Below are 9,535 nucleotides of genomic sequence, written 5' to 3' on the forward strand. Positions count from 1 at the left end.
AAAAAAAAAAAAAAAAAAAAAAAAAAAAAAAAAAAAAAAACTTAAAAAGAAGTATTTTAAAAAGAGATTATAAATTTAGAAGTAAACACCAAACTCTAGTGAATAAAAGGGCAAAATCTCTGAAGATAGTTTCTCTGAAGAGGAAATGTCGGAGACTAGGAAATGGTGAAATGCCTTCCTACTGGCAGTCAAGGTAATGAAAATAATAGCATTTTTCCTCCAAGAGATTTTTCCTCCAAGAGAAGAGAAGATCTTGTCCTAATGTGCCTCGGAATAATCATATTCAGCACTTTTCCCAGCAAGAAGCAGGCTGAAATAAATGAGTGGATAAGACTGAAAGCCATCTATAGCAGATGCATGGGGAAGGTATGTATGTATAAAAAAATATTGTGAAAAAGAGAATGATTGGGATTGATTGTGTATAGGACAAAACTGAGCAATGTCAGCTACAGACATGCCACCTGGTTCAGCTCCATTGGTAAGGCATTTGGTGAGCAGTTTGGCAATATCTTAAAACTTAGAAGTTGTAGAAATGTGTATACTTTTGGAATAATCTTAAAAGTCTACAATAAGAAAATAATTCTGTTTTTGGAAAAGTTTCCTGTATCAAAATGTTCAGGGTTATTTATGATAGCAAAATGTTTGTTTGTTTGTTTGTTTTGAGCTGGAGTCTTGCTCTGTCACCCAGGCTGGAGTGCAGTGGCACGATCTTGGCTCACTGCAACCTCTGCCTCCTGGTTCAAGTAATTCTCCTACCTTAGTCATCTGAGCAGCTGGCACTACAGGTGCATGCCACCACACCCAGCAGTTTTTTGTGGTTTTAGTAGAGATGGGGTTTCACCATATTGGCCAGAGTGGTCTCGAACTCCTGACTTTGTGATCCACCTGCCTCAGCCTCCGAAAGTGCTGGTATTATAGGCATGAGCCACTGCACCTGGCCCAAAATGTTTTTTAAATTAATGTACTTTTTTGAGACAGGGTCTTGATTGTTGCCCCAGCTAGAGTACAGTGGCACTCTTATGGCTCACTGCAGCCTCAACCTCCTGGGCTCCAGTGAGCCTCCCACCTCAGCCTCCCTAGTAGCTGGGACTACACGCACCCACCACCACACCTGGCTAATTTTTATATAGACAGGGTTTTGCCATGTTGCCCAGGCTGGTCATAAACTCCTGGGCTCAAGCGATCCGCCTGCCTCAGCCTCCTAAAGTGCCGAGATTGCAGGCATAAGCCATCTTCCTAGGCCCAAAAAGTTTAGAAATAACCTAACTATCAACAGATGGCTAAGCGATCCTGTTTTTTTCCTCAGCACTATTTGGTAAGTCTCTTTTTCATGTAGATAGAATTATTACTTTTGTAAAAAACAAAATTTTAAAGGCACATAAAGTTTTATTTATTATACACACATCCCCATACACACCAAGGCCTAATTTTGTAGGGTATTGTTTTTCTGGTAATATCTTTCAGGTGAAACCTCACTAGAGGCATCATCATAACCAGCTGGACACAGAGGAAAAGAGATCAAGAACTCACGGGACTCCAGTTTGGACCCACACAGCTTCAGGCAGGAGCCTGCAGTTCCCAAAGGCGAGTTCATATCTGCCACCTAAATTCTTCTCCAAACGAATCTGGACTTTTATATCTGACTGAATATTAGCTGTGAAGGGCTTCATGGTCAGGAGCCTGTGGGAGGGAAGAGGGAAGGCAGGTGGGAGAGAAGCTCAGAGCTTACTACATTCTCATTTGCTTCTAGAACTAGGGTTCCCCATGTTGCCACAAAATCTTCAAAACCAGCCTATTAAGGTCATTTTCTCATTTTTCGTAAGAGGCCATTCAGCGCTGGAGAATAAGAATGGCTTTCTTCAAATCACGCATCCAGCCAGTGGCTAAGTCAGAGGGTTCTGCACTCCAGGAGTCTAACTAATACCTGCTACCTCTGGCTCTGGGGACAGTTAGGAAGGAAAATGTTGATTCCAAGTTTGGCATCTTATCAAAACTGAGAAACTGCACCTGACCTCAGGAAGTCCTCTTCTAGAGGTCTCAGACTCCATTGCCTTGACGGCCAGGCTTGAAATGGAAATGAATGAAGTAGACAGGCAGTTAATTTCACAGGGAGTGGAAAAGGCTGTGGTGAACTGGAGCATGCCTGGCCTCTGCGGATGCACCATGCAAAGCAGACAAAATATATCAGTGGGCCAGACGTAGCCCCTGGGGTGATCTCTAGGCAATGGTGCCAAGGAATTGGGGTCCAGAGGTGTTTCTGTGTTCGTGTCTTCAGTTACATTCAATCAGAACTAAGTGGACTCATGAAGTCCAAATGCATGAAGGTGGGAGCTGTCTGGAGGAGGTAGGGAGAGGAAATCAGCTCAACATTCCTGCTTTCCCCAGAGGGGCCCCAAGCTGGGAGCACTGAATTATTCTACAGGCTTCTCATTCTACACATGGGGTGACTCAGGCCCAGAGAGGGTGGATGTTTTGCTCTAACCACACAGCATGTCTGTTGCTGAGACTTTTGCTTAGGGCTCCTTCCCACATCTCCCCATTCCTGTGCAAAAGCCAATGGGCCCTGCGGGACTCAGAGGTGTTACTTACTGCACAATCAACTCAGATGTGAATGGTATTCGTACAGTGGCCTCATTTCTTTGAGGGGTGCTCTCGATGGAGACTTGGAGGAGTTGAGGATTTTTCACCTGTATCCTGGGTGAAGAAACAACACAACACAGGGAGGCTGTGGCTTCTGCTGCAGGTGGACCTCACTTTGTGCAGTGGCAGGTCCCTTGCAGAGAAGAAGCTAGATACATGCAAAGATGGCTACTCTTTCATCAACCAAGTAGTCTATTGCACAGCTGCTATGTGTTACAAGCACTGGGAATACATCCCTGAGCAAAAAGAAGCTCTTACCTTAATGTATCTCAGAATAATCACGTTCAGCACTTTGGCCAGCACCAAGCAGGCTGGAATTAATGAGTAAGACTGAAAGCCATACATAGTAGATGCTTGGGGAAGGTATGTATGTGTAAAAGCATAAATCCAGTAAATGAATACTACAGAAAGTGATAGGCACAGTGAAGAGAAGGCCCTACGGGATCAGGAAGATGGAAGGTAATATTGGGAAGAGTGGAATTTTAGACAGGGTAGTCAGGGAAGGTTTATCATAGGAGGTGATGTTTGGGCAGAGTCATGAATGAAGTGAGAATGAGTTATGCAGATAGGAGAAGAAAGGGACAGGCTTAAGACAGAGAAAGGCTGGTTGCTGTGGCTCACGCTTGTAATCCCAGCACTTTCGGAGGCCAAGGCAGGAGGATCAACTGAGCCTGAGAAGTCCAGGCTGCAGTGAGCCATGATTGTGCCACTGCACTCCAGCCTGGGTGACAGAGCAAGACCCTGTCTCAGAAACAAAACAAAGCAAAACAAAAAATCAACCAAACAAACAAAAAATTAGCTGGGCCCGGTGGCACGTGTCTGTGGTCCCAGCTACTCAGGAGGCTGAGGTAGGAGGATGGCTTGAGCCCAGGAGGTTGAGGCTGCAGTGAGCTGTGGTCGCACCACTCACTGAACTCCAGCCTGGGAGACAGACTGAGACCCTATTTCAAACTAATAATAATATTAAAAGTAATAAAGAAGACAGAGCAAGTGCAAAGGGCCTGAGGCTGAAATGTGGCTGGTGTCTTTGAGGAACAGCAACAGGCTGCGAGTGGCTGGCAGGCAGGCAGTGAGTGAGGTGAGAACAGCAAAAGAGGTGGGAGAGGTAGTCAGGGCCGGATTGCATGGAGCCTTGAGGGCCAGTGGTAAGAACTCTGGGTTTGGTTCTGAGGGCTAAGAGAAGACATTGGAGGGTTTGGACAAGGGAGTTACAGGGTTGGCTCCACTTCTTAGATTTTTTCTGGATACTGGCAGAACACAAGGGAGGAGATGAGGGCTGGTGGGTGGAAATGGGGGAAACTGGGGCTATACGTCAAGGGAGGAGATGATGGGCTCGGATAGTTGGAGGTGGAAAAAAAGTGGTGAGGGCCGGGCGCGGTGGCTCACGCCTGTAATCCCAGCACTTTGGGAGGCCGAGGCAGGCGGATCATGAGGTCAGGAGATCGCAACCATCCTGGCCAACACGGTGAAACCCTGTCTCTACTAAAATACAAAAAATTAGCTGGGCATGGTGGTGCATGCCTGCAGTCCCAGCTAAGGGAGAGAGCACAGGCTGAGGCCGGGGAATCACTTGAACCCAGGAGGCGGAGGTTGCAGTGAGCCAAGATCACGCCATTGCACTCCAGCCTGGTGACAGAGCAAGACTCTGTCTCAAAAAAAAGAATAAAATAAAAATAAAAAAGGAGTGAGATGCTGCCTGGGTATGATTTGAAGGCAGGATGGTTTGGCGACAGGCTGAAAGCAGGTACAAGGGAGACAGAGGAGCCAGGGAGGACATCACAATTTTTGGCCAGAGCAACTGGGTGGTTGGAGTCATCATTAGGTGAGATGGGCTGGGCAGGGGATGAGGGTGGGAGTCATCAGATGAGTTTTTGGACTTGTTGAGTTTAAGATGCATGTGAGACAAGGGACCCAGGTCTTCTACACTGCAGTGGCCAGTCTAACCCTAAAACCAGCATAATCTAGTATTATGATGACCATATTCTTGTCGTTGTTTATTACCTGTGATTGGACGCTTACTGAGGACAGGGAGCTGTGAAAACATTTTACACTTATTATTTCATTTAATGCTCACAGCAGCCCCATGAGGATAGATGTAATTATTCCCCATTGAGCATGGCAGATATTGAGGCTCAGAGAAAGGTGGAGATTGGAGATGCTTACAGCTGGTGCGCAGCCATCCTCTTCCCAGACAAGGGGACTGAACCCCTGTGTCTTTGTCCCCTGCCTGAGCCTCCTGCCTCCCCCCTCAGTGGGAGTTTCTCTCAACCAGGGGATCTCAGGCCATCAGAGCTGGATGGGCTCTTTGCAAGGGAAGGGCCTCTGCCAGGTCAGGAAATGTGGGGAGAGCTCTAGCAATCCAACAAACCAAGACAGTCTGGACTAGGGGCGGTGGGTGATCAGAGGCCACTCACCTAACAGTGCCGATCTCATTGGTGAGTGGAGTCCCCAAGATGCCCAGGAGGCCTGATATACCGTCGAAGGCACTACTCAATGATTTCTGGAGGCCAATTGTCTGCAGGCTGGGAAGAAAGTCTGCCCTGAGGAGTCCTTGAGTTAAATCTGTAAAGAATGCCCCACCCCCAAACCCACGCAGACATTCAGATGCTAAAGATCCTCAGACACAACCTTGACCTCTAAGCATGTCCTATATATGTGGCTCTGACTCGTCGTTCAGCTATTTCTGGCTTGCTGGGCTCTGGGCCAAGTTCATTCCAGACATAATCATCCAGCGAATATTCACAGGGGCCTACCATGCACCCAGGCCATGTACCCAGTCTGTTCACCACCCTGGGCACCACCCTGATGGAGCTGGCATTCTCATGGGGCTGAGGAGAGACAGGTAAAAAAGCGGACAGTAAAGGGACAGGCAGAATTCAGGTGTAAACAAGGGCTGTGAAGGGGTTAGTTTCAAAGAATTTAGCAAAGAGCTCAGCAGGGGCACTGGCCAGTCAGGAAGGACAGCAGCCACGGCTCTGCAGCCAGTCCTGGGCTCCCCGGGCTGTGCCAGATGCTAACTCCGTAGTTGTTTGGTTCATGGGGAAGTTAGAATTCTGGGGGTGAAGCTGGGGTGGTTTGGGGTAATGGGGGGAACCTGGAGATTATCTGAGCAGGAAACATTTCCCAAATAGTATACCCCAAATTTCAATGTTTTAACCACTATGACCGTGCCACTGAATATCAGTTCAGCCTATGAAGATAAAATAAAAGGCAGGGTGAGGGATTAATTTATGCAGGGAGGTCAAGGAAGGGCTTTCTGTAAAGGTGGCATTTGAGCAGAGGTCTGAAGGAAGGGACACAGCCATGTTGACAGGTAGGAAGAAGGAACAGCAGGTGCAAAGGTTGGGACAGGGACTGGTCCTTGCAGAGCTGGGTGCTTTGATGGTGGGTCTTGATAGATAAAGCACAGCAAGGAGATGGGAGAGAAGGGGCTCTCAGGAAATGAGGATTAAATGATATTGCAGTCAGGACAGCCAACAATTAATGGTGTTAATTGTGTCCCAGGCACTATGCTAAAGAGAACTTAACTGGCATTGGCTCAGGGTGCTGCATGACCCAAGGTAGTACAGTCTCACCATTAAGGAGCTGGGAAGAAACTCCAGGTAGGACCTCCTGGGCAGAGGATGAGGCAATCAACCCACAGAGAATGAAGAGGCCGGAGATATTCAGCATCTTGGGTCAGATCCCTGCAGGGGATTAGGGCAAAGAGGTCAGTTGCGAGGACAGTTTCTGAGAGGGTCTTCCCAGAGCTTATGTCTGAGGTGGCCATAGAACTCATGTGGATCCATTCACCTATGTCTATTTTACAGATGGGTCTACTGAGGCTTAGAGAAGGACATGCTTTTCCTCATAGTTTAGAGCAAGAAACGAAGGGTCCAAGAGATGAAGTCACTTGCCCAAGGCCACACAACCTGTATTTAGGCCCAAAAGCTGGACACAGTTTTTTTTTTTTTCAGGGACACGGTCTTCCCCAGCAGGGCTGCCCACAGCTGCTGCAAGAGGCTGCACAGCATTAGAGTTATGACGATGGTCTCTGAAGTCCCCCACCTGCTGCCAGCTGTGGGATTCTGGGATTTAAGGCAAGTCGCTTCACCACACAATGTCATGCAGGATACACTACCCTCATTTTACAGCGAAATGGTGGTAATGATATGTCCTGGCTTCAGAGCAGACAGACCTGGGATGGAATCTCAGCTCTGCCATCTACTTGCTGGATACCTTAGGCAACCCAGACTCCTGGCGCCTTGCTTTCCTCATCTGGAAAATGCAAAGGATACAGACTCACACCTTCCTCTTGCCTTTGTGGTAAGCACTTAGCACATTGTAAGTGCTCCACAAATGGTCACTACTGTGTTGATGCATCTTTATGATCATGAAAATCATGGTCATTATGATCAAGATTTTCACCTGACATTTATTCTGGCAGCAGGAATATCCTTAGGTGTTTTTCTGCACTTACCTGTTACATTATGAACCATGAAGCATTTTCTGGGAATAACTAGTCCTGAAGATCTGTTGGGTTTTTTTTAGACAGAGTTGTGCTCTATCATCCAGGCTGAAGTGTGAAGTGCAGTGGCGCAATCTTGGCTCACTGCAACCTCCGCCTCCCCGGTTCAAGCAATTCTGCCTCAGCCTCCCGACTAGCTGGGATCACAGGCACCCACCACCACACCCGGTTAATTTTTTTTTTAATTTTTATTTTAGGAGAGATGGGGTTTCACCATGTTGCCTAGGTTGGTGGCGAACTCCTGAGCTCAGGCAATCTACCCGCTTCAGCCTCCCAAAGTGCTGGGATTACAGGCGTGAGCCACCATGCCTGGGATGTTTTTTAAGTATGAAAGCATTCTCTGTGTTCAACCCAAATGAGTGCTTGCACAGTCCTTGTGAAATCTAAGCTCAAGTTCCATCTGCAGAGTTCTGGTTTTGATCACGACAGTATCCTGCATCAGACTAACCCTCCCAACTAAAGTCAACTATAAAAGATAGAAATCTGTAAAAATGAAGAAGGACATCCATGGGCAACTAAACAGGTACAATTTGAAATCCTATGATTCCTGCTTAAAAAATGACCAAGGGACTAAAGGCCAAGAAATTAACATATGCAATATAAGAAACACACAGACAGGTCAAATATTCAAATATTGAGTAGGCAACAGGGCAAGAAGCCAACAGAGGATGAGGGGGCCTAGACCTTCAGCATCTTCGGGCAGTACCCTTCGGCTACCAGGTAAGTAGAGTCAGCTTCAGGGTCACTCTGAAAGGGTTTCTATGGAGCTAAGGGAGATTGGTGAGGGGGAAGCAAAGGAGTCATTTGGACTCATTCCTACCCACCCAACACCCTTTTTTTTTTTTTGAGACAGAGTCTCCCTCTGTTGCCCAGGCTGGCATGATCTCGGCTCACTACAACCTCTGCCTCCTGGGTTCAAGCGATTCTCCTGCCTCAGCCTCCCAAGGAGCTGGAATTACAAATGTGCAACACCACGCCCAACTAATTTCTGTATTTTAGTAGAGATGGGGTTTCACCAGGTTGGCCAGGCTGGCCTCGAATGCCTGACCTTGTGATCTACCCACCTCAGACTCTCAAAGTGCTGAGATTACAGATGTGAAGCATCGCACCTGGCCCAACGCTCATTTTACAGATGGGACACTGAGTCTCGGGTCAGGATTAAGGTTTTCCTAAGGCCAGCTGTAGTTAGTGACTAGCACCTGGCTCTCCCACCTTTTATATACTTTATATAGTTTTATATACTTTACTCTGCATCTCACTCAAAAAGGTTACTAGGAGAATTCAGCAAGCATTTTGAAAATTGTTTAGCTTGGTGCCACTAAATGAAAGTTAATTTTGGATTTGCAAATTAAAGTTTCTCTTTATCATTCCCTGGTTCTGAGAGTGAGTACCCTTGGAAGACTCACAGATGGACAGTCTGAAGGAGGAGGGTGGCCGGGGAGCATCTTTCCTGCTGGGTGCTGAGGGAGTGCCCCGATTCCTTACAACATCCCAATCCCATGAGACAGATATTGACATGCTTCCTTTACAGAGCAGGAAACGGAAGCTTGGAGAGCTGAGGGCACACGCTCATTCTTCCCTCTTTATTTACAGAATCCTTTTATTTTTGAGAGAGGAAATGTGCTTAACAAAGAAATTTTCTTTCCCAACCTTCTTTGCAACCAGGCATGGTCAATAAGATATAAATGGAAATTATAAGTCGGGGCTTCTTAAAAAGTTCTCTAGTGTGGCTGACCCAGCTGCAAAGTGCATGATCGTGATCTTGGTTTCCTCTCCTGCTTTTTCCTGATCACATAGAAGACATGATGACTGGAGCCCAGTAGTTATATTACTAGCAGGAAGACGAAAGCCACAGCCTAGGCGTAGCTGAGGAAGGAGGTGGCAGGCTCCACCAGCCTACCTCTGGGCTTCTCATCATGATTGAAGCCACTACTTTTCATGTTCTGTGCTAGAACCAAACACAATTTGTAACTGGTAACCTGTATCCAAAGCTTTAGTTGGGTTCAGCATCTGGTGAAAAGGCAGGAGGGAGGGTGTCATTGCCTTGTACTTACCTGGATTTCTCTGGTGTGCTGTCGAGACACTCTGGCCTCTCTCAGTTCATTCCCGATGACGCTGCAGAAGGGCAGACTCTATAAATGGCAAGTGATCCCATTGCTGGGGGAGACGTGGCACTGGGTGATAGACAGCTAGGAAGCTGATGGAAAGCCCTTGATCTTACCACGTCTATCCAATACCTCCAAAGCAAACATTCCTGCCTGGAAGGCTCTGGGGGAATGTCAACAACATATTTGAATCTGTACATCACGAATGGCATCAAATGGAGAGGTGCAGAGAGCGTGGGGAGGACCGAGAGGGGCTGCAAGTGGGAAGACGGTGTATAGCTGT

General features: G+C 47.2%; 1 protein-coding gene across 1 annotated transcript in view; it reads right to left on the minus strand.

Annotated features, from left to right (window-relative positions):
* The window catches only part of LOC116562635 (putative BPIFA4P protein), a 15,921-nt gene extending 6,683 nt beyond the window's left edge, over positions 1-9,238 (minus strand). Inside the window, exons 1-5 of the mRNA XM_032294892.1 lie at positions 9,202-9,238; positions 6,216-6,326; positions 5,055-5,202; positions 2,590-2,694; positions 1,531-1,680 (exon numbers count right to left, since the gene is read on the minus strand). Coding sequence (XP_032150783.1) covers positions 1,531-1,680; positions 2,590-2,694; positions 5,055-5,202; positions 6,216-6,312 — 500 coding nt within the window. The 5' untranslated portion in view covers positions 6,313-6,326; positions 9,202-9,238. The remainder of the gene's footprint in view (positions 1-1,530; positions 1,681-2,589; positions 2,695-5,054; positions 5,203-6,215; positions 6,327-9,201) is intronic.
* Between the last annotated feature and the right edge of the window lie 297 nt (positions 9,239-9,535).

Source organism: Sapajus apella, unplaced genomic scaffold (assembly GCF_009761245.1).
Source record: "Sapajus apella isolate SASKATOON/1434 unplaced genomic scaffold, GSC_monkey_1.0 scaffold33, whole genome shotgun sequence".
Taxonomy (NCBI): domain Eukaryota; kingdom Metazoa; phylum Chordata; class Mammalia; order Primates; family Cebidae; genus Sapajus; species Sapajus apella.